Source organism: Gossypium hirsutum, chromosome A05, assembly GCF_007990345.1.
Source record: "Gossypium hirsutum isolate 1008001.06 chromosome A05, Gossypium_hirsutum_v2.1, whole genome shotgun sequence".
Lineage (NCBI taxonomy): Eukaryota > Viridiplantae > Streptophyta > Magnoliopsida > Malvales > Malvaceae > Gossypium > Gossypium hirsutum.
The window spans coordinates 5,949,780-5,974,459 of record NC_053428.1 but is presented as its reverse complement, the minus strand read 5'-3'; the positions used below and the strand labels follow the sequence as shown (position 1 = coordinate 5,974,459).

Here is a 24,680-nt window from a genome sequence, read left to right as displayed (position 1 = left end):
ATTGGCAAAGTTAAGTTTCTCGTATGTATGCAAAGTTTCCCATTTAGATGGAATGCACGGTTTTCTGCTGCGGCATTTTCTGCCCTGCTCCGTCCCTTGGTTCTCTTTTGATTATGCTTTGTTTTGGAACCGTATGGTTTTCATTTTGGAGTTTTCTGTTTTTGAACCTTGATGGCTTTCCTGGGCCCCTTGATCAGCTGAGCCCAAGCCATCCATAGTTTCTCTTGCAATGGGCTTTGATCAGATCCACAGCTTTGCACTCTCTTTCAATGAATCTCGCATATTTAATTAAAAATAGGTGGTAAAATTGGGATTAGATTCATATAATTTCATGTGTACAATATTACTTGAGTGACCGTGGGCCATGAATCAAGCAGCCATTGGAGAGAGACGATAACATCAATGGAAATTTGGCTGACTTAATTAATGGCTGATACACTAGCAATAAAATATGTTTGTAATTGGAACAGTAACCACCTAACGTGAACGTCAAAAGTCAACGGGGGAGACGATGTGTGTGTATACACACATATTTTCAAGAAAGACTAGGATTACTTATTAGGGCTGTGCTTGGACAAACCAAGGATTGAAAGTATAAGATCGAGGGAGGGAAAACAAGCAATGATCCAGGATAAAATGCGGACTGCTCTTGTACTCAAATAGGGATCTTGGGCTTGCCCCTTTTCGAGTTATTATCCTAGAACCTGCTGAAACTGAAGCTTTTATTCCTTAACTCTTAAACTTGCGCCAGATATAGATATATTCATTCAAGAGATTCATACTTTAAGATTTGGAGGTTTAACATTGCCATACAAAATCATACATCATTGAACATAATTTTGCAGCGAACAATTTATTTTCCTGAATGATAGATGGGTAAACAACGCAGACAGGTATCCACCTAGGGAGTAGAGTACTGATAAGTTTTACTAGTGCATCGTTTATTTCAATCTTAAGCCAAACTTACTATTATATTATATGACTTATGATTCGACAGCTAACTCGAAGATTTTCTTCTCAATTAGCTTTGAAAACTTAGGTGCATCCCCCTGTAGCGAACCCAAGCCTCCCACCAGCAACATCGTATACCACTTGCAATGTCTTTTGCTGTGTATTCCCAAAGATCCCTATATCTGTGTCATTATTGTTGCGGGCAAACGCTAGGCACACTTGTGAGATACTTGTAGCGAAAAATATTCCCTCAGCTGCAATAGGCACCTCAACACCGCCGCTGAAGAAGAAGCTAATCTTAGGTGCGTTAACTGAAGAATACTTGGTAAAGTTATAGCATGTGTCCAGCAGCTTTGAAGCTGGTGCCATTGGATATTGGCTCATCTGTTTCTTAAATTCTGAGCTCAGTGCCACGTAGGCTGTGGGCGGTAGCCGGGTGATGACAGTTCCAGAGTCAATGATGGCACCACCAGCAGTGAAAACAGAGGCTGCAATTGATAGTTTTTGTCCACCAACACTTATTCCAGTAATGTCAATTCCGTAAAAGGCTGAACGTTGGGAGACTGTGGACAATGTTATGAATTTTACGGATTTTGAGGTACCAGTGTCGCCAAAACTGAGGAAACCAGTTGAGCTGGCAGATGACGGCAAGCAATAGGAGAAGACTCCCTTGTATTTTAAGGCTGTTTGTGAAGGTAGAGATAATTTATCTCGTCCAAGTCCTATCAAACCAGCAGCTCGTCCGAAAAGACCTTGATTGTTTTGGCCACAGCCAAATAGAAAGTCCTTGAATACATCAGATGATGTCAAGGTGAGCGTTTCTTTAGCAAAGAATCCAATTGAGAAAGACATGTCTCCGTATTGAATGCCATAGACACAAGCAGACGATGAACATCTAGGTTTAACACCTGAAAGCATATAATATAATAATTAATAACAACGAATCAACAATTTTTCTCACCCGAGTAGCCGCAGTCCCATTCATACTCATAAAACTTTCGTTTCCCTTTTCTCTTACATGAAAATTTATCTCGGCAAGTTTGTCATGAAAGTTACCTGTTGCAGAAGTCAGTGAAGTGCAGGTTGTTGAGTTGCATGAAATGTTGGAATATGTTGAGGATTGGGAAGGAGCAAACACTGGATCCAGCTGTTGATAACAACTTCCTGCGCAAGGCTGACATTGTGTCCATGTGATGTCACTTCCAGTATCAAATATGAGAGTTAAATCTTTCTTCGGGGTGCCTAGACCCACGGTAACTACGTAATTGCCTGACCCCACCACGCTACCATCCTTGGCAGGGAGGTTGGTTGCATCAATCTGGTCGACATTGCTCGAGCCTGAGCTCCTGGCAAGTTTCAAGTGAATGGACTTGACCCGGGATTCATCTTGTCGAAGGATCTCGGCGTCAGTGGGGATGTTTGCTTTATCTTGACGATGGAGTTGGGAGCATGGACCATGCTTGTGGACAACTCGTAAAGATGACTTTTTATTCAATTCTGAAAGTGGAAGCCGTGCATCACATATGCATTCCAATACCAGAATGTTTTAGTAATGAAAGAACAATATTGTACAATTAATCTACAAATTAACTCAATTTCTGATGATGGAACAATTGGATTAACATCGTTTCACGTCCTTGCCAAGTTGATTCATCGATTCTTTACTATAAATTGGTATTATTATAGATATTATGTTGATTCAAGTGACTGCCCTTGGCTAAAGATTGAAAAATGTCTTAACCACAATTGAGAAAGTCAGGAAATCCATAAACATAGAATTCTGAGATTTAAGATGATTGGAGGTTGAAAAATATTATTTAATTAAAAGCAATTAAAGGAGTAGAGTAGTAAAAAATGTTGTTTATTAATGTGCTTGGTAGAAACCAAAAAAGATGGATACTTTTTTTTTAGGAAAAAGTATTTCTCTTTTTATTAATTACTTGGTATAATTAGAAATTAATTGACATTTAAATCAAAATTTAATTTGATAAAATTAGAACATTTCTATGATTTCGTAATTAAAAAATTTTGTTCGTAAATTTTAACTTTTTAATTATATCAGAAATTATTTTCCCAATATTATTCAAAGTAAATAAATTTTCATATGCTAAGGAAAGTAATTTTCAAAGCAAAATTATATTTTTTAAAAAATTAATATTTTTAGATTATTTTGTTTGGAAACCATTATTTGAATAAAAAAAATTAGACTTTGGATTTCAAAATTCAAATTCTTGGATAATATATAAAAAGTTGGATTTGAAATTGGACAAATCCAAGTCTAATTTCATGACAATTAAATTTTAGATTCTAAAATCCATTTAAAACTTGAAATTTTCAAAATTAAAAATTGATTTAAAAACATGGGAACTGCTTTTTTTCTCTTTTCTTTCGTACTTCAAAACCCAAACAATAATTAATTAATTTTACTTATAATATATCATCAACGAAGTTCAAGATTTTCAAAATTGGATTGATAGGGGAATCAGTCAAACTACCAGTTCTTGATTCAATCAGTTCGATCGATACAATCAGTTCAATTGAACAAATTATTAAAAATAAAAAAAATATATAAATAGATAAAACTAGTTCGACCATTAGTTCGGCCAGTCCGATTGGTTCAGCAAGTTCATGAGCCCACCAATCTAACCCCTTATTCCATACTAGTACCCCAATCGATTCTCAACCCAATCAATCTGACCGACCAATTCGATTCTAAAAACAATGACGAAGCTTGATGCATTTAATTAAATACAATAAAAATATTAAAAAAACATTTATACCATAATTCTCGCTATTTTAACTTATAAACCCTTGACTTTCAATTTATAATATCCATAATTAGGCCACTAGTTTTATCGATTTGGTCAATTCAACTGGTTTGGTCTATTTGACTGATTCGAACGATTTTACCACCCCATCCTATTTATTAAATAAATCATTAAAAAATTCATAAAAAAAATTGGTCCAATCTGTTCAATAGCCCAATCAATTGTTCCATATCAATTCCTGAATCAATTAGTCTAATGCCTTTTTCCTTACGTGTACCGTAGTTGGTTCCTGATCCAACTGGCCGGTCCAGTCCAATTCAAACAATAATATTCAAAATCATCCTAAATAATTAAATTTAAAAAATAATTTTTTATGAAATCTAAATCTAAATTTAAATCTTGAATTTAAAATATTTTAATTCTAAAAAAAATAAAAATCATTAATTTAAAAACTAAAATTTTGAAATATGAAAGACTACCTCAATAAAAAAATCAATTTCAATCACCATATTCATACGCATTACCTTAGCCAATGAGGTGTGAGTGACAAGGAGAAATGCACTATTATTTGTCAACGACCAAACTCCTTTTCATTGTGCTGTCAGAGTTATGTTTCAGGACAAAATATTTTCTTATTTTTTAACTTCTTTTTATAGTGTTCATGACCAAATAATACCAGGATAGGTTTAAAATAAAAAACATAACCTACCCGCTGCCCCCAAGGACTACGATTTCAAGTTCAGAACTACGTACGTACTTTTGAGGATAATTAACTTTCCTTTATTTTCTTTCTTTTAGCAGGAAATAAAAGTATTTTAATAATAAAGGGAACATTCATCGTCAAAGAAAAAAAAAAGTAAGTAATAATATTGTCTCAGAACGCAGACAATTATGCTAAAGTTTCTTAGGGATTGGCAAAAGACGGTGTTAGAGGAGTGGGTAGAAGGCAAATGTGGAGTTTAATGGGCTGTACTTCTTTCGCTTTGCATGGAGTCCTTCCATGTACGAGTACAATCAAGAAAGACAATCCCGCTGACATGATGCTAGCCAGCCAGCACAGGGGACTCAACAATAGCATAATGTTAACGAGTAATTTTGCTGTAAAAACCTAAAGTAATTGAGTGGTCGGTTAGTGTGGGAGAGAGTTGAGGTAATTAACCTTTGGTTGCGGGGCTGCAAATAGAGGAGGGCAGAAGAGAAGTGACTTGGATTGTATGGCTGTGCTCAAGGTGGTGGCTCTCTGCAGTTGCTCTCCGTCCCAAGCCATACCCCTCCTTCAAACAGCAGACAAGGCATAAAAGAAGAAGATACGCAGAGAGGAAAGTCGGGGAAATGATAGTGGTACCCATGGTCCAGCTTAATTTCTCATCTACCAACCACACTCCATTATATATATACACACATACATACCATGTGAAGTTTCTTTCCTAATATTTCTCTACAATTTAATGAAGTTGCAACCTAAAAGCAATATAGTTAGCTTATGAAACCCCTTTTTGGGCCATCATAGTGTAATTTTAGTTTGTAATTTTTTGGGTTGTAAATTAATAAAAGGTTAAAATTTTGAGGTTTGTTTAATAAATGAATTAAACAAAAAGATTTCATTTATCTATTTTCATCGACAAGTTTTTTGTATTTACTTAAACTTCGTTTAATAAATAATTTATAACTAGCTATAATTTGATTAACATATAATTAATAATATTCATAAAAGTAACATTATTTTTATGTATTTATTAATTATTAATAATATAATTATTTATATTTATTTTTTATTATTTTATATAATATGTTTTTCTGAACATATTTTTAATTATTCAAAAAAAATCAATTACTTTAAATTAGTATACACGTGACGGGAATGAAAAAATATAATATATATTTATTAAAATTTTATATAACAAAAGGTTTGGTTATAATGATAAACTTTTAACATTTAAAAACTACAATGTGTGAAGTTCATGTTCCATGATCTATCTGTAAAAATAAGACAAAAACGTTTATTATAATAATATGACTAACTTTATTAAAAAAAAAAGTTTAACATAGATTAGAATGATTCCAAAAGTGACTTTTTAGACATCCAATTATGTCATGCCACATCATATTTTTTTAGAGTTCATGAATAATATAATACATTCAAAAACATCAAATTAATTATTATTACTATTTTAACTCTAAAGTTAATAAAATTGAAATATTTTTTTATATAATTTTAAAACCTTAAACATCACACCCCAAAATCTAAAATCTTAAAATAATAATCTTTTCTTTAAAATCTTAAATCTTAAATTCTAAATTCTAATCCAATATACCATAAATCATAAATATAGTTAAACAAAAAACCATAAACCTTGCATTACTATTATTGTTTGCTAATTTTATTTAATTTTTTAAATTAATTTTATTTAGGGCGAGTATTTGATACCACTGACAGTATATATTTTTTTATTCCACACTAAACTTTAAAAATTTGACATGTGTATCTTTTTTCTAAAAAAATATTTATTGTTTTAGTATTTTATTACACCCCTTATAAGATATTACTCTGCTTGTGGAATCTAAAAACTTCACTGATAGCGTATCAAATATTTTCCTTTTTATTTAATTAATCAACACTAACTAAGGTTAGGATATTATTGAGGAGAATTGATCTAATGTTAGAAAATATATGATATTTATTAGAAGTTCTTTTTAAAAAATTTGAAGTGGCATATTTTTTATTGAATAATTAAAATGTCGCTTTTTAGCATTATCTTAATTTTTTTTTTATAATTCAAAGTAAAGGTTGTTTGAGATTGAACTTGAACGCTCATACTTACGACTTAAAACTCTTATCATGATAACAATTTGACAAAATTTATAATTTTTAATATTTTTTCAATTGAATTATAACATCGATTCATTAATTAATTTATAACACCACAATCAATCAAGAATTTCTAAATTTAGATTATAGGACAGAGCCTCGTAAATATTGAACAAAACGTTATTGGAGGGGTAAATTGACTAAAATCAAAAGTCAATAGCCAGTTCATATACTAATAGAGGATGCAAGCTGCCCGTAATTTCCACCGAAAGTAATTACTTTCTAAAAATGTAAAGGTTTATATTTGACAGTTCGTTTTTTAAAAAATTTCTCAAGTATTTTATTATTAAATATTTAATGTTTTATTATATCCTAAAATCACAAATTTTAAATTTCACTATTATATAATTTTTCAAATTTTAATTTATGAGAATATATTAAGAAATATCAAATTTCCATCTGAAATTACTGATCCTCAAATATTATAATGTACTTCATTTGAATAAAGGTTGAAAAGTAACTTTCTAATGTATTGCTTATTTATAAATGCAATTACACTTCTAACTACAAAATCATAAAACTGTTTACTTTTAAATTGATTTAAGTATTATGAAATTACAATTGTATTTTTATTTTTATTTAAAATAAATTATTTAATATTATTTAATATCAAATAGACTAAATTACATGTTATTTAATAAAGAATAATGTTTCTTTCAAAAAATAATATTTCTTTTTAAAATCAAGGTAGCTTATATCCGTTTTATAATCCCTTAAATATATTTTTTGACTAAAAAAATTAATTCTTTTAGAATTGTGATTGACTCTCGTAATACCGTGATCTCCAAAATTCAAATTTGAATTCTCCCCTAACTAGTATAATATATCAAACTTGTTAATAAATATGTACTAATTTTGATACCAAATTTATTAATTCGGCTTTCTCATCATTTTAACAACACTTTTTCATTTTTACGGAGCATTTATTTTCTTTATTTAATTATTTATTTTACATTTTTAAGCTAATGAAAGAGTATTTATATATTGTTGATGTAAAGTTAATTGTTCGAATGAGTAAGAGATTTGATGAATCACATTCAACATATGCATGTAAGAATTATATAGAGTTTTAATATAATTGGGAGGGTGTACGGAAACAATTGTTGATAGTCATGTAAGACGAGATATAGTCTTTGTACAAGGGTTGACTTGATTAAATCATCCAAAGTGGTTGATTTAGCCAAATACTATGGAAAAAGTGAAGGTATATAATAATAGCGATCGCCAAATTAAGGCTAAAATCACAAGAGTGGAAGGGAAGCATGAAAGCGGAAAAAATACAATTTTAAGCAATTTCTCTTCTTTGAGAGTTTCCACGTTGGGTCCTACCTAACATGACATTATCTATACGTTGGTTGCCATCCATTATTATTTAGAAAATAAATAGGGGTAGAATTTAGTATTAGTGCAAATTTTGACATAAAGTCACTAACGTATGCCGAATGCCAATGGCCGCAACATGCGCACCTAACAAATAATTGATTTTTGGAGTCTACAGTTAATTTAATATCCGATTTAAAAATATCATAGAAAAAGAGAGAGTTTAATCACTGGTTTAACCGATTCCTCAAATAATTGATTTAATTCATCTAATCAGATTAATACTCAATTAATTCTGATCAATTGATCAATTCAATCAATTTTAAACAATATTAATATTTTATTAAATACTTAAAATAATTATTTAGATTATAAAGTTGTCTCGAAATAAATAGAGTCATTTAGTTTTTTTTTTAGTTTTAAATGTGAGTAAAAAAGATAATTGATAATTACTTTAATTTTTATGAAAAATTGTTAAATTCAAAAGCAATTTAGTTGCTATAAATACAGTCATCCTTGGTTGAAGTTTAAAAATTAAAAAGTTCTAAAATCTAAACAAAATTAAAATGTATTTTAAGTAAAAACTATTAAAAAAATTAATATTAAATTTAATCATATATTAAATGTATCAATTTTTTTGGGTGCATATTTTAATTTTTGTATATATGTATTTTTTGGTGTTAAAAAACCTAATAATAATTTAACTTTTCTTGATAATTATTAGAAAATGTTATAATTAAAATTTTGAATTTTATTTCATAAATGTTAATTTCAACAATTGATATATTTGACAAAAAAAAAGATAATTATCACCGAATTTCTAATAAAATCTTTAATATATCGAACTTTTGCAAAAATAAAGAGTAAAATGTTGAATGGGTCCTCCGTCGATTTGTTAATAATCCATTATTATTAGTGGGAATTTTTGACATACACGCATGCCAGTTGTCAATGGAAATTCAGTGTGTAACGTTCCCACCTATTAAACAATTGACTTGAGGAGTCTACGCTAGGTCTCCAAAAGTTTAAAATAATAGTATTATTATTTTCAATTCCTCTTTATTCTCAAATTATTAATTTTATATTAATAACATCTTTTTATTACTAAAACTATTAATTTAACTATTAAATAATATATAAGATTTTATATAACATAACATAAAATAAAAATTTTAAAGAAAAATGGATATTATAAAAATAGATAATGTAAAAAAATCTTGATTTTCAGATTTTTAAAACTTTTTAAAAAAACAATTGTTCACATGCACACCTTCTTTTCGAAACATTTTATTTTATTTTTAAATTTTTGTTCTAAATTGTGTCACATAGAATTTTATGTATAATTTTTAATAATGAAAGGACCTAATTAATATAACATCGATAGTTTAAAGATATAATTAAAACATTTAAAAATTTAAAAAATGATTTAGAATAAAAATATTATAATTTAAAATGTTTGATGCAATTAACTCTAATCAAAATAAACACATAAGAGGTAATTAGATTACAAGGACGTAAGCAATTTACTTTCTTTCATGGAATAATTTAGTTCTTATATATGAAAAATTAAAAAGTGAGTAAAAAAATAAAATTAATGCCGATTTAATTATTTCCATTAATAAATTATTAGGTATCAAGCAACTTTGTTCCTTTTAAATTAAAGTTGATTTTGTGATTATCTATATCTATAATTATAACACCCTCTAACCCCAAACCGTCGCCGGAATGAGGTTATGAGGCATTATCGGACATATCAGACAACTTACGAATAATTTACAATTAATATAACTTTCATAGTATAATATAATAATTAAGTCCCTATCTTGGACTCTCGAAGTTCAAACACGTATTAAAAGTAGAACGAGACTTGTTCGAGTATTCCGAATTTTTTTTATAAAAAATTTCAGCAGCATTTCTGCTTATTTTTACCTAAACCTCCTGCAAATTCAAACCAAAATCACCAACACCAATGTTTCACATTCATATAACTAATATTTATATCATTAACAAAATTTTAACTTAATAACTATCATAGCATCATTCAAATTGATTAAAAACTTCATTCATTTAACAACTTAATATTCATGTATCAAAATATCATGTACTTTCCTTGCCATTTCATTTAACCATCTATATCTTATAATTCATCCTTCACTACTCAAAGTAATATACATATTTAAGTGACTAAACAACACCTATGTACATGCCACCTTTGCCCAAAAGAAAGTATACATCACCCAATTTCTGTTGGAGTCGGGATTGTTCTGGATGCTGAGCTGGGACACTTGACTTCTACTAACCGTAATTCTCCCGTTTTAGTCCTCGATGACTTTCTCCTTTCCTTTCGATGCTGACGTTTCAGGTTCTTTGTTGGCAATTAAACTTGAAGCTTTAAAATCCAAATTTCCCTTTTTATTTTCTTTCCCTTTTTCTTCCCCTGTTTTCGTTTTGTTCCCTGCTTCGTTTCTGTTTCTTTTGTTTTGTTTCTTTTTATGCTTTATTATTTTATTAACATAATATAATATTAATATCATATATTAAAATATCTTTTACTTTAATATTAAGTAAATTAATAATTATATAACAAGTGTACATATTTATATTATTACAAATGTCATTATCTAATTTGCTTATCAAATAAAAATCTCCTGATTTAATTAATATAATTAATAATTATAAAATATCTTTATACTTAAATTATAAGTAATTAAATATTTAAATTACAATTTACCAATACAATTCTTACACATGTATATTTTATTACCATACAATTGTCTTCTATTTAATTTATTTAATAATAATGCTAATAATAATAATCTAATATAAAACCATAATGTTAATTAATAATTATAATAATTTAATATAAAACCATAATAATAATCATTATAATATATAAAACCTAAAAAAAATCTTTGATTTTATTTCACCAATATGCCGCCTCATTTGTAGTCAATGGCTTAATTGCCATTTTAATCCTTTTTATTTTCTATTGCTTTATAATTAAACTTTTACCCTTTATTCAATTTAATTCTTTTTATTACTTACTCTAAATTAAGCTAAATTCACTTAATTAGATCCTAATTAGACACACCACTAGGCTCATAAATATTTTTAATAATTATTTTTGAACTTATTTCACTAAGATGGAGGCCCTATAACTCACTTTTCCGGTGCCCGTGAATTTCAGGTTATTACAATAATATATATAAAAATTTGAGTTTGAATTTTTTTTTTGAATTGACGAGTATATCATTTTTTTTATCATATTGCTAAATTAACATTTAAATATAATCATAATTTCATATAATAATTGACGAGAATATTACCAAGCACAAGATCAAATAATGCCAACAGTAAGAGTGTATTCACCACAAAATATTTTCTCATATTTTCTCTAATGGACAACTATATGTTGCATTATCTAAAGGTGTTTCAATGCCTTCATAAAAAAATTTAGTCAAGTCAAACAAGAAAAGCACGAAAAAAGAAACATACACAAAAAATGTGATCTACAATAAAGTGTTATTGCAAAAAAAATAGATATACAACATTTATTTTGTAACCGAAAAAATATTATTATTTTGTGCATCTATAATATAACTAATTTATTTATATCGGTTTTCTAATGATCTAAACAAGAAGGATTGAAAAGTGAAATTATGATTCTAAATATTTTTTAATATTGTACTATTACTTACAAAATATCATTCATTTTAAGTATTTTTTTATATTAAATATGTTAAATATTTTTTGATCTAGGTCTCACTGCTCGGACAAGTTCATGAACACTTTTAGGCCTATAGGACAAGTTAGAGTAAATTGTACAAAACTTGTTCAAATTATGACTTAGATTTTAAATCGATTTTCAATTTTTTAAATCTTTTACTTATATTTCTAAATTATTAATATTATATCAATCAGGTCTTTTTGTTATTAAAATTGTTAATTTTATTTTTAAATGATACATCATATCTTATATAGTATAATTTAAAATTAAAAAATTAAAAAAAACCTTAAAATTTTTAAAAAGAAGTTGTGAAAAATCAAAATAAATGAAACCTCAAAACTTTGCCACATAAACTAAACTTAGAAAGTAAAAATCAAAACCAAAATAAGATTTGACTTTTTTTTACAATTTATAGTTTTACTTTGATTTTGATTTTGAAATTTTTTTTTTTTTGAGTTTATTCAGCAACATTTTGCCAATTTGTTTCTGTTTCTACTTTTAACTTTTTTTTAAATTAAGGTTGAATTTATCCTTAATTTTTAATTGTAAATTATGCCATAATATGATGTGTCACTTAATGATGAAATAAACTGTTTTAATAACGGAAGAACTTAATTATAATAATCTTGATAATTTAAGATGTAATTAAAATATTTTAAAATTTAAGGACTAATTTAAAATGTGAATCATGATTTAGGGACATTTAGTAGAATTTACTTTATAAGTCATGCCAATTAATATCGGTGGAATCTTGGGGTTCAGTCAACACGGTCAGCCTTGTTTACTATTGCTTCTCAAATCAGTTTATTAGACAAAATTAGTTTTTTTTTTTATCAGCAAAGTAATGGTAGTTGAAAAGTCTAGTTTTTTTAACTTTTCAAAAGTTAGCTTGATTGCTAAATTATAAATTAGTCCTTCAAATATATTAATTATTAATTAAAAACATATAATTATGTAGTTAAATTAAATTTTATAAACAATTATATTAATCATTTAAAAATATTTAAAATTTACATTTTATATATTAAAATATTAGCAGTGTGTTACCATTTTATTTTTTACAACTTTAGTTTAATATTTGTTAAGACCAAAATAATAACACAACATCATGATATACATTTAAATCAATCATGTTTATTTGTAATTTATAAGAGTTATAGTTATGTGTGATTTTAATATAAAAATATAATTTATATATATTAAAATTAAAATTGACAAATAATTTATATTATTTACTTAAATATATTTAAAATTAATATTTCATTGATTGCGTTTTAACTCAACTAGCATGAGTATTATTGCCAATGCAGGAAGACATGAGTTCAAATGTTGCCTGAAGGGTACAATTATTTTATTTATGGTTTGGGGAGGGGCTATGGGTAGTTCTAGATATTGTGTCAAAAAGAGCAAATATGACTAAAACCTGTAATGAGATTGTTCAAAAAATAAACAAAAAGTATTTAATATTTATGCTTAAATGACACTAAGATAGGTGCAACTTAGCAAGCAAATGCCTCTAAAATAATAGCAAAATTAACAATAAAACAACACCAAAACAGTGAGAACAGTAGCAAGTTTTTTTTTTTTAATTCTGGCTAAAAAATTTTCCTAAGACTCAACCAATTTAAAAAATGTGTCTTATTTTTTTTTGCCTAAATCTATTTTTTTAAGTTTATATTTTTTACCCAAATTCTCTCACTTTTTTGCCAGCCCATGATGAAGTGAACCAAAACTAAAAACACTTGCCAAATTTGAGACTAACGTGGAAAGAAAAAGCATAAGGATTAAGTTGAAAAAGTTCTCAAGTTCAGAGTTATGAATAAGATAAAAAAAATAAACAAATAGTTATGGGCTTTAAGCTTTACCTAGGCCTCTTGGGCCTAGAGATCAAAATATACAAGTTTAAATACCATAACAACATCAAAATAACCAAGTTAAGGTGACGCTACATGAACACCAACACATGAATAAAGATATTATTACAGGCATTTGTTAACATATTAAGAGCCATTATTTGAGTTTGAACTGTGAGACAAAGAAGCCATTAATTAGTAAAGGAGCAAGACTGTCGGATTTCCCCTTCATTATCTGTCTTCACTTCAATGGTAGTGAGCTTCAAGAATGACTCTCCCCAACTCCGGAAAAACCTTTCTTCATTATTTGCAAACTCCTCTACTTGTTTCCTAGTTCTTCCATCCTCTAGTAGAACAGAATCTGACTGAAACAACCCTTTGTGGGCTAATAGGTTCCCATAATACTGATTGTCGAATGCAAAGGATGTCTCGGGATCGTTGCTGACGGTGTTGGATGTGCTACTTCCACCTGCTGGACACTTTTTGCTGAGCTCTTTTGCGTAGGTAATGTCTAGGGATGTGTCAACCAGCCTGAGCTTTCCCTTGGAGTCCTGTTGGAACCGATCACTGAAAGCACTACAATGAGCTAGGCCTATTGTATGAGCACCTGTAAGGCCAAATTATGAAGCCATCAAAGCCTGAATCCAGCTGAAACCAGCCATATAAACTACCATGTATACTATTACTATTACTTTATTCTGCATTTATGATTTTAGTAAAGGATGTATGATTTGCTTTTATGTATTTAAGTACCTGATAGTGTAACAAGATCATCTAGAGACAAGCCTTTAGAATTGAAGAGCTTTATCATTTCATCCATGGTAAAGCTAGTATCTACTATATTGGGCCTGACGTTAACAGAGTTGGATATCCTCCCATCTTTTCTCCCTGTTGGAATTTGAAATGCAGGTCCGCCCGCCTGCTCCATGGTTACTATGGTTAATACCACAACCGAAGTGCAGATATGGTGATGAAAAAAAAGGGAAGGGAACATTAACTTAAAGACGTAAAATGAAGACGAGGATGGGAAATTTTACAATTGCAACTGCATCTCTTGCAGCCAAAGCAATAATATCAGCACAAGATACGGTTCCAGGGCAGAAGATTTCGAGCACCCTTTTGGCTGAATCGATAACTGAAAATCCTCCGAGAGAGGTATTAGCTGGATCACTTCGCTCTGTCCCATTTCCTTGTAATAGTACTGATGCATCACAACCCTGAACATGACAATTTAGAAAAATACATCATGCAACTTTCAAGGTGATAAGGTGTCTAATCACCATTGGACTGACCTCCACGAAACAGTCATGGAACAACAAGCGCAGTAGTTTCCCGGGGATGGTTGGATCATTGGAGGAAGCTGCCCTGACAGTGTTGCTCACCATCAACTCTGCAGCGGGACATGATGTTGCATAGAAGTTGAAAGAGAGGCGACCAAGTGAAGGACAAGCAGCAAAACAGAAGAAAACAAGAACGAGAAGATTGCAGAGATTATATGTTGGGAGAAAGATGGAAATTTTGGACTCCATGGAAGCCCTGATTGTCAAGCATAAGTGCAAAACTAGTAGTGGCCGTCAGTTTTATAATATTTATACCGAGAATGATCCAATTAAAGTAAGAGGCGTTCAAATGGCCAAAGGTCGCCATGCCCCCATGAATTTCCTCTAGTTAAAGCTGCATTTATGGCTTAAGCTTCTTCTGTCAGAGAGGTAGATGGGTAGTCATGCATTAGTTGCACCTGGCCGAGCTCCTTCACATGAAACATTTAAGAACACATCAACTTCTAAACTGAACTGGTGTCTTCATTAAGTCATGGTACTAACTAGTTTTAATATTACTACAGATTACTGCTCAAAAGTAGAATAACTTGTAAAGAGATTATTTCATTAATAAAAAGTAGAACAAGAGAATAGTTTGTAGGAACCCAGGCAAAGTTATAGAGGTTTGGAAAAGTAAACTATAAAGAACAGGTTAAGAGTTGGCAAAAGCTTAACCTCTAACGATTCCTTCCTCGAAATGCTAAATCGCATCGTTAGACTGTTAACGTCGTAAAGGAACAGAAATTTCAGATTGTGTACCGATGGCAATATGCAGTGCAACCAATTTTGTCAACCCTGATTTGGCAACCATTGGAAGCTTCCTGTAGACCACATTAATTTTGCCTGCAGGTAGAGCAGAGCGGCCTAATTCAATCGAAGTAGCCATTAATTCGAGGGACAAAGGAGATCGACCCTGATTGCTAAAGGCAAAGCTACTCTTGTATTCTGTCTGCATCATGGATTTACCTACCAGCACTTATACCATGAAGAAACTTATAAAAGATACCCTCGCCAGATTTCGATGAATTCCCAGGGATGGCTCAATTTTTGTCTTCCATTAGACGGGCTTTGAGGGGTCATTGCCGTTGAATTGACCAAATTATTATGGAGTCTGGCTATGTGCTCGAAAAAAGAACAAAGCATAACAAAATTTTTAATGTTAACGCGAATACCAAAAATTTTAACGCTCAAGTTAAAAATTTTGATATGCCCTCTCCAAATTCAGTTCAAAGCAGCTTTTGGATTTTACAAATGAAGAGAATCACACTCCTAATTTTATTTTAGATTTAAGAAATAAATCATTTAGATAACAATGAGATAATTTTTTAATCTCATTTATGAAATCAAAAAACTCCATCGCTATGGTAACGAAATCGAATTTTCCCAAATAATGAACATAATTTAGGTTTGGATTCGTAAGTCAACAAAATAAACAATTCCTATGTTCTTAATCATGTCGTGCCGTACTACAACTACATGTTTCATAAAATTTAACATAAAGGTGGTGTTGTTCTCCATCTTCACAAGAAATTTCGACTCGCCTTCCACAAGTCAACTCACCACCTCCAGAAATTGATCAGATCACCAAAGACAAACAAACACGTTATTATAGAGGAATACCTCCACCCGAATACTCTACCTCCTGAAAATTTGATCAATTTAAAGCGAGAGTTAGTAAATAGGCTCCACATAACACCAGTCATAGCATCAAATACGCTCACCATTTGTGACAATGGTAGCCACATATGCTAAAAAAAGCATGAACAGTTTTATCAAGTCAGTAGACATGGATTTAAATGATGAATTGCTTAAGATGGTCAGAGCCAGTTATAACATATAATGGAATCTTCATATATCTACAGTCACCCACTAGCACTTAGCATTAGATGTTACTTAATCAGATGAAATATTTCATTAATCCAGTCCCTTCCCCTGCCCCCTAATTTTCACTTTAAACCTTGTTGTTGGATTGTGCTGGATTCCATAGGAACAATAACTGAAAATAAACTTTGTGCAAAGGAAAAAGGGCTCAACCTGAGCAGGGGGTAAGGATGACACCCAGTCTGATGCATGTGTAGGAAGAAGCCCCAACGTGTTAAGCTGTAGAACCAAATAAACCAAGTAAACAGATGCACGATATTAGATAACTCAGGTGTTGTCCCATTTCCTTCTGTCTAATAGTCTTCATGGGGAAAATCATTAGGAACTGACAAAAGGAAATTGCAACTCACCTTCCAAACACCAAGTGCTAATCCCCCCAAATTAAGGGCAATGAAAAGTAACTTAGGCCCAAGAAGATCTACTTTATTGTCTTTATAAGGCTCAAAAACTGCATAACCAAAGTGAAATAGAATCAACTTTAGAAAAGAAATTGCTCAAAAACATTTGCAGATTGTCATTCTTACACATCCTATACATTTTACAAGGGGGAAATAGGCTATTGTACCTAGATAGAAATGGAGAGCGATGCCAAGCATAAATGGAGATTATAACAATTAAGCTTGTTAACAATGAAGTGCCAAGCATAAATGGAGACTACACAAGCAAATTAGATAGGTTTCTTCTTAACAACGAAATGCCTCGTTAGTACCTTGTAGTCGTAAAGGGTTAATTATTTCATTCTTGGTTAGGGTATCTTACCGACCTTATTCTTTCCTCTTTTGAAAATTTAGCCACTCAAAATAAATAAAACAAATCATGGAGAAATATAGGAAGAAAAAACAATAAGGTAATAATACAGGATAAGAGAAATTTAGTAGTAAGAGGCCACTTACCCTTCCCAACCCCTTGAAGAGCACTGATAGGCTGCCAAAGTGCAGAAAAAGTTATACCAATGCTAAAGAGATGCACAGTATTTCCAGCCATCCACATCATGAAGCCCATCATTAGCAAATTCTTGAAAGGTGCTTGTGCCACCTCCCAAGCTTTCTGTTCAAAAGTAAAGGAAATACCATCTTAAGTAACAGATTTTGATTGGTTCTAAAGGAACGCATAAACCAGCTAAATGTGATATACTCAATCTTGCCATCAAATACTATTTCCCATGAGCATCAAACAATAACTAGAACTAAACCACATACCAACCCTCAAATCTTAATCATGCATGAAGCAAGACATCATCAATGCTTTCCCCTTTATCTTTACTTTTAAATCTTCCATACATACTGAACTGAAATGCGATCTAGTGTTACACATCTAATAAAGAAACAACATTGATGATCCATGCATCACAACATAGGTAGTAACTTATTGCTATGCCACAGACCTTATGCTTTCTGAACATGCATTGGCTAAAAGTGTGGTGAATAAGGGACCAGCAATACAGAAACAATTCTCGTTGTAACAAATGCCCTATGAATAACTAGAAAAGCCCCAGATGAATTCAATCTGTTCCATGAACTTATTAGCCTAAACATCCAGTACACTTATTCATGACTTGCAATAGTAATTTTCCAGTTAGATGCATAGTTTTTCCAACTACGTCCATAATTAAATCACAACAAAATTGAAAAATTCAAGTGTTTAAGATCCAAAAGGAAATCAAATTAAAACACAGGGTTAAAAAAGAGAAACCTGAGCTTTCCAATTGGATTCAGCATCCTTCTTTTGACGACTTACAGTCGAATCGTCCTGTCAAAATAAAAAAGGTGAAGCCCCCAAAGTGAAACCTAATAAAAATTGAAAGTGAAAACATTTATTAAAGAAAACAATTCTAGAAAAGAAAAAAGGGAAACCTGATCCACAGAGGCACGAGCGAAGCCGGGAGGATCGGGAATGTCACGAGAAGAAGGAGCAGTGGAATTATCGGAGAAATCAACGGCCCATCTTCGGCCGGACCCCATTATTCCTTTGCCTTTCTCCATCTTTCTTTTCGTTTCTCTCTACCTTTCCGGGTTTCGTACTTGGGACTACGGCAGCTTCTCCTTCGTTTTTGACGGCCGCTTTTACTGTTGGGTTAATATTGTATCGGGTTTAGTTTCAATATTATTTTAATATTGAAATTGATATTTGAGTTTTTTTTAATTTGATATTAATTTTTTATTGTAATTAAATATTTGAGTTTTTTAATATTTAATTAGTATTTGAGATTTTTTTTTCTTAATTAAATATCTATACCTTTCTTGTAGAATATTTAATTAAATTATATGATATTATATTTGATCTGAATATTAAATTAAGGTTAAAACTAAATTCAAATATCAAATTAAGATAATAAAAAAAACCAAAAATCAAACCCAAACTAAATAATACACTAATCAATTACTATTTTACATTTTTCTTTTAACTTTAATCACTGAATTTGGAAACTTTTAAAACTTGATCCTTCAACCTTTTTAAGTTCGCATTAATCCTCAAATTTAATAGTTTTTTCAATTTAATCCTTAAATTTCAATTTAATTCCAATTTGGATTATATTTTAATAACCAAATCTTTTTCCAACAACTTTTACTCTTTAACTCTGACCCAAACTAAAACTTCAAAAGTTGTTTTTTTTTTGTAAAAAAAAAGGATAAATATTTTCAATTTAAAAAAAACACATTTTTGTTTATGGATGAGAATTCTCCTATGAAATTGTGTTTTCTTGCTAATTATATAATATTTTAAAAATTAAATTAAATAAGTTATATGCAAATTTTAAAAGAATTTATTTGTTTATCTATTTCAATACTAATTTAAAGAATAAAATATTTATATTTATATATTAACATTTATTAATTACATGATTGTATGTAATATATAACAGAAACAATACTTGGAATCATATTATCCCAAGGGTTAAAAAAACTAGATTCATTATAAAATAAACTTTTCCAGTTTTGCAGCACATATTTAGTAAAAGCACTTTGTTTAATTTCTAAATCTACCTATTTTAAATCAAGAAAATAAAAATGTACTATATTCTCCCTGTAAAAATATAGGTTTCAAGTTTCTACTAATTCTATATCCAAATAATCAATTTGTTCATTTATTTTAAATGCATTTTTAAAGTAATATTTATATTTAATTTTACAAAAGTTATTAAAACATGTGAATGTGATATCTCGTTATAGAAGTAAAAATCTTTGCGATATGATATGCTTTTTCTTTCAACAAATTATTTTCTAAGTGGAAAAATATTCCAAATTCAACATCCCCGTTTCAAGCCACAAACCATTGTTCATGTAATATTTGATTTAACATATAGAAAGCAAAGCTAATATGGATTGACCCTTATTGTTCATGTTTTGCTCTAATACCAGACAACATTACTTGAGTTAAGCGTCTAATCTCCCACACCCCTACAACTGTTTCATTGTTTTACATTTAAAATATTAAAAACATTTTACGCTCCTCTGAAACTTGCTACAATTGCGGTTTTCTCGAAAAATTGTCGGACACATTAGCTATAACAAAACCTGCAAACACCTGTATCCACGTATGTGGTGAAACAAGTTATACACAACTGTTTTTTAAAGTATTTGTAAGAAGCTCGAGAAAGCCAAGGCTTCAACCAGCACCCAAGGAGAAAGTAAAAACGGAAGAGAATACTAGTTAAGCTACCTGAATGCACCCAAAGATGTATACTGCGGAGAAGTGTCGGCCATGTATAATCATGTCAGCTACCATTGCTAGGGGTATTGTCAATGACATTCCTAATGTTGCAACTAATGGAGTTGTCCAAACCACGGAAAGAGCCCTGCATCATTTTTTTCAACGACTAAAATCTCTAACAAAACCATCACCCTGTATTGGATTGGTTCTTCGTGCTAACTGAGCAATAAGCCAGGTCCATAATACTGACACGGTTGTTGGCTATAGATTAACGCAACGAAAATGGTTCGCTCGTTTCGGGTCCTAGTAGCATTCAATTAGTTCAAAAGTGAAAGGAGGTTTACATACATACCAGAAGTAGTCTGAGAGAACACTTCCTACAAAGCCGTTAAAAAGCACTACCTCTCCAACAGATGCTGAATGGGGGAATGCAAATGGAGGTTCTATCCCCACAACATTAAGTGGCCACACTGCAAATAAGATGAGCATTTACATTTTAAGAGAAAAGATAGAACAAGCATGCACCAAGTTACAAGGAGATTTAACAGATTGTTTACCAAGCCACCAAAGGCCAAGAAGAGTAAAGAGACCGACATATCCAAAGAATTTCTGCATATCGACTTTCTCTCCTTCTGATCCAGCAGATTTCTTGAGTAGAACTGCATAAATTGACCAGTGACTGAATAAAACAGAAGAGCAGAGAAGCAGTCTCACCAAATTAAATAGATTAAAGTCAGTATTCAATTTAGATGCATAGAAAAAAGCCTACCTGTAAATAAACCATATGAAATTGCAGACAGAAGACCAAATATATTCCCCATGATGGAGTGTCTTCTAGCTCTAGACAACATGAACAACACATGGTTCCATAAAAAAGAAAATCATGAAACAAAAATGCAAAAACCATTTCCATTGCAGGGATTATACGAAGAGCATCTTATGCATATTACTACTCGAGCAGCCTAAACAGTCTACAGCATGAATTTATAAACCTTCCACGGTAGATTCAACGTATTCTTTAGGAATAAGGAAATGTTTATAAATTATTGAAATAACTAGCGAAGAAAGACCCAACGCACTCAGAGACACTAAGCATTTCATCCGATGCCCATGTCTTTCCAATTGTGGTCATAGCAACACCAGTCATGCTAATAAATACAGCAACCACGTTCGCAACATTTACACTGTCCTGGCCGAGGAGAGCTCCGAAGAAAAGTGTAAAGAGCCCTGAAGTAGATGTTAGGACGGTAGTACTCGCAACACTGGTATTTGCCAGTGCAGAATTTGATAAATACTGCAAGATATCAAAGCAACTGTATTAATCATGCATCACCACAAATGCACACATGCTTGAAATCTTATTGGTATTAACTTATATCAGCCCCCTAATAAAAAGTGTAATTAACTAATGATTCTGACAAAAGAAATAAGGACAAAATTATGTTACCTCAGTTGTAAACCAAATTGGAGTTAGATATAAACTGCACTTGGCAGTTTCCCATGAACTCGTTCCACCGACATGGTCGGGCAAGTCAGGTCCATCTTTCTCAGTACTTGAGTTGAGAGGCTGCCCCTCTTCTCTTTCACTAAGATCCTTGTCAGTTATCAGGCATCTTTTAAGGTCAGCTTCTGCACTTTGGGGCAACTCATCAAGTCCAATTGAGGTATTGATAACCGAGCTGCCATCGTAGAGGTTTCTATATAAATTCGAATTAAATAAGTTGCAGATCCAATCCTTTAAAAGTGCTATGGGTAAATAAACAACCATAAGGGACACTCCAAGATAAGTGAGTGCAAATGGCTGTTTGTATTCTGAGAAAATCCTCTGCAACAACAACATATAATAAGGATTAGCCGAAAATTGATCATCAAGTTTTGAACAGATTCTTTAACTCCACCTATGCGGATGCGAGTCGAATGAACTATCTGATCTTCAATAAATATTAACCAAAAAAATATCCATAAAAATCTCAAATTATCTAACTAGAACAATAGTTTCGGAATTCTTATAAAATGTTATAGGACTGAGAAATGAGAATCAATGAAAAGTATCCCTCATAAAATAGTCAAATCAGAAAAGACGAAAGGCACAGAAAACAAAGCAATAACTTGGTTCCTGTAAACGTTTCAGAACACAAATCAATTCAAATTTTCTTTCCTTTTCCAGCCTTTTATTGGCAAGCAAACAATAAAAGGAAACAGGGTATAACAAATAGACACACACACCTGTGTTACCTCTGCAGATACGACCCATATAAACACAACAGTAGCAATCAATCCTAGCCCAGCATTATACTTCAAACCCATCACCCCCAAAACACCAAACAGTATGGTAGACGCTGAAACTTTGACTTTTTACAAAAAAGAAAGAAGAAACAAGAATTGGCTTTGAAATTGCTATAAAACTTTGAGTTCCATGGTAAAAGCTGTGTCGGGATCTTCTCTGATCTTATTTGTGTGCAATCACGCAACCATATTTAGCTGAAGCAGGGGGGATGTTTTTAAACTGATTCACAAACAATCGGTGGAACCAATATGTGCGTTAATGACGAAAGGTATTAAGTCTTTGATTTGAGAATTTTCTCTTTTTTAATATTGCCGTTAGTTTGAGGACAAGACTGCGAGAGTGACAAGTGGTTAAATGTCAAGGAAAGATCGTTAATATCTGGGACGAGCCCCGCTGAAGTGGCGATTTAAACTTCGGAGGAGCCCTTTTTTTTTCTGAACTTTTGATAAAAAGGGGGAGATGCATGCTGTCGTAGGATTTGTGGGGCCCAGTCCATTTACTGGTCAACCGTTGGCACGTGAGTCCTTCAACGTGGCAAGGCAAGGCAATACACACTAGAAAGCTCTGTAAACTTTCAGCAATTAATTGCCTGAGCGTTAATAGTGACAAAGATTTTAATTGATTGAACCCCCCAAATCAGGGAGTTCACTTTTGTATGCCTTAAATGACCGTTTTCCTACCCAAAGTCAAGCTTTCTTGCATTTGCTCAAAAGTCGGAATTATGACAATGAAACTAGAAAGCCGAAGGAAAATGGAGTAATTAATTCTTGGGGCATATTAATATCTGGCTAATCCCAAAAGGATCCAGGATATCTAAGAGGAAGCAAAGTTGCATTACATAGTGGAGATTCCATTATTAGACTGAGTTGGCAATAGAGTTGTCCATGGTCTGGATTAGAGTTGGCATTAAATTGAAAATGAATATGTCTATACTTAAATATTATTAATATATGTGTAATTTAACAAGTAAATTTGAGTAAATGGTAATAAAATAATAACAAAATTAACAATATCTAAATAATAACAATAAAATAATAGTAACATAATAATAAATTGACAATAAAACAATAGTTTTTTTTTTTGTAAATTTAGGTTGAGCTTAGATTAAAAAAAATTTACCCAATGTCCACCTGTTTTCTGAGTGAATCTTACTCTTTTTTTTAACTTATTTTTTAAATTTATATTTTTACTCAATTTTTTTTATTTTTCGGGCTGACATAAAAGATATTTGGTTAGAAAGAAATACAGGCTTTTGGTAGCCCAAAAATGTGAAAGTACTTATTGGGTTTGGGTAGAGGTTTTGAAAGTCTCGTGTCGAGAAATTTGCTATCTTTATAATCTTTATAGTTGGGCGAAACCATTATTACGTCGTTTATGATTGTACTTTTGTGCATAAAAAATTAAATAAAATTGAAGGCATCATACGGACGTGCACACCGTAATTTGATAAGGCTTACTATTATTTTTAATTAATTAACTTTTGAACTGATAATTTTGATTAATAAATTTTTTTATTAATCATTAGAAATTAACAACAAAATTGACGTGATAATTAAAAAACACTACATTTTTAAAATAAAAATATACTTTAAAATTATTTTATCATCACTCTACTCATACTCAATTATTAAATATAAAATTAAATGTTTACTTTCAAAATAAAGGTTAAACAATTAAGATTGATAAAAATTTACATGTAAACTTCATCTACATCATGGGTACCATATATTCTAAAAAATTAATACAAATACAATATGTATAATTTTTAAAAAATATGTGATATATACCTTAAAGCACAATTATAAAAGAATAAATTATAAAAAAATGTACTAGTTTAGGAAAAAAAAAAGAAAAAGGTGTAGTCCAGAGACGAATCTAGAGAGCTAGCAGGGGTATCGGTCCCTTAAAATAAAAAATTAACTATTTAGGTCTTTTAGAAAATTTTAAAATTTTAAATTAGTAAAAATAAAATTATATTTTTAACCCCAAAATTATAAAAATTTGATTTAACCCTCTAAAAATTATAAAGATATATACTATTAAAAATTAAAATT

The 24,680-nt window shown here is 30.7% G+C and overlaps 4 protein-coding genes across 6 annotated transcripts; all 4 read right to left on the bottom strand.

Annotated features, from left to right (window-relative positions):
* Positions 1-779: 779 nt before the first annotated feature.
* Positions 780-5,123, bottom strand: LOC107906802 (aspartyl protease family protein At5g10770). The gene is made up of 3 exons (XM_016833919.2): positions 4,879-5,123; positions 2,008-2,448; positions 780-1,859 (listed from the first exon to the last, which is right to left on the bottom strand). Exons 1-3 carry the CDS (start codon positions 5,066-5,068, stop codon positions 1,036-1,038), a joined length of 1,455 nt encoding a protein of 484 aa, XP_016689408.2. The 5' UTR covers positions 5,069-5,123; the 3' UTR covers positions 780-1,035.
* Positions 5,124-13,480: 8,357 nt separating this feature from the next.
* Positions 13,481-15,035, bottom strand: LOC107958963 (peroxidase 46-like). The gene is made up of 4 exons (NM_001327684.1): positions 14,781-15,035; positions 14,526-14,705; positions 14,242-14,407; positions 13,481-14,095 (listed from the first exon to the last, which is right to left on the bottom strand). The coding sequence occupies exons 1-4, from the start codon at positions 15,015-15,017 to the stop codon at positions 13,680-13,682; spliced, it is 999 nt and encodes a 332-aa protein (NP_001314613.1). The 5' UTR covers positions 15,018-15,035; the 3' UTR covers positions 13,481-13,679.
* A 1,085-nt stretch (positions 15,036-16,120) lies between these two features.
* LOC107958964 (ER membrane protein complex subunit 4) lies at positions 16,121-18,782 on the bottom strand. Its single transcript, XM_016894891.2, has 6 exons — positions 18,542-18,782; positions 18,381-18,437; positions 17,582-17,735; positions 17,039-17,136; positions 16,842-16,907; positions 16,121-16,449 (listed from the first exon to the last, which is right to left on the bottom strand). Exons 1-6 carry the CDS (start codon positions 18,668-18,670, stop codon positions 16,414-16,416), a joined length of 540 nt encoding a protein of 179 aa, XP_016750380.1. The 5' UTR covers positions 18,671-18,782; the 3' UTR covers positions 16,121-16,413.
* Positions 18,783-19,944: 1,162 nt separating this feature from the next.
* LOC107958965 (thiamine-repressible mitochondrial transport protein THI74) lies at positions 19,945-23,040 on the bottom strand. Of its 3 annotated transcripts, none has more exons than XM_016894892.2 (8): positions 22,566-23,040; positions 21,787-22,164; positions 21,419-21,633; positions 21,109-21,179; positions 20,897-20,998; positions 20,692-20,809; positions 20,349-20,484; positions 19,945-20,213 (listed from the first exon to the last, which is right to left on the bottom strand). In XM_016894892.2, the coding sequence occupies exons 1-8, from the start codon at positions 22,644-22,646 to the stop codon at positions 20,151-20,153; spliced, it is 1,164 nt and encodes a 387-aa protein (XP_016750381.2). In that variant the 5' UTR covers positions 22,647-23,040; the 3' UTR covers positions 19,945-20,150. The 3 variants fall into 3 exon arrangements, with proteins under 3 accessions (XP_016750381.2, XP_040968933.1, XP_040968934.1); XM_041112999.1 differs by having other exon boundaries at positions 22,575-23,003; XM_041113000.1 differs by lacking the exon at positions 19,945-20,213 and having other exon boundaries at positions 20,350-20,484; positions 20,688-20,809; positions 22,566-23,002.
* Positions 23,041-24,680: the final 1,640 nt, after the last annotated feature.

Coding starts and splice junctions, on each gene's coding strand:
- LOC107906802 (XM_016833919.2), bottom strand. CDS start 5,068: ATGGGTACCACTATCATTTCCCCGACTTTCCTCTCTGCGTATCTTCTT. Junction 2,449..4,878: donor TTGCAGCCCCGCAACCAAAG/GTTAATTACCTC, acceptor TTCCACTTTCAG/AATTGAATAAAAAGTCATCT. Junction 1,860..2,007: donor TTCACTGACTTCTGCAACAG/GTAACTTTCATG, acceptor ATATGCTTTCAG/GTGTTAAACCTAGATGTTCA.
- LOC107958963 (NM_001327684.1), bottom strand. CDS start 15,017: ATGGAGTCCAAAATTTCCATCTTTCTCCCAACATATAATCTCTGCAAT. Junction 14,706..14,780: donor TCCATGACTGTTTCGTGGAG/GTCAGTCCAATG, acceptor TGTCATGTTCAG/GGTTGTGATGCATCAGTACT. Junction 14,408..14,525: donor CAAGAGATGCAGTTGCAATT/GTAAAATTTCCC, acceptor ACCATGGAGCAG/GCGGGCGGACCTGCATTTCA.
- LOC107958964 (XM_016894891.2), bottom strand. CDS start 18,670: ATGGAGAAAGGCAAAGGAATAATGGGGTCCGGCCGAAGATGGGCCGTT. Junction 18,438..18,541: donor CTCGTGCCTCTGTGGATCAG/GTTTCCCTTTTT, acceptor TTATTTTGACAG/GACGATTCGACTGTAAGTCG. Junction 17,736..18,380: donor AATCCAATTGGAAAGCTCAG/GTTTCTCTTTTT, acceptor ACTTTTGAACAG/AAAGCTTGGGAGGTGGCACA.
- LOC107958965 (XM_016894892.2), bottom strand. CDS start 22,646: ATGGGTTTGAAGTATAATGCTGGGCTAGGATTGATTGCTACTGTTGTG. Junction 21,180..21,418: donor GAAATGCTTAGTGTCTCTGA/GTGCGTTGGGTC, acceptor CATGTTGTCTAG/AGCTAGAAGACACTCCATCA. Junction 20,485..20,691: donor GTTCTCTCAGACTACTTCTG/GTATGTATGTAA, acceptor AAAATGATGCAG/GGCTCTTTCCGTGGTTTGGA.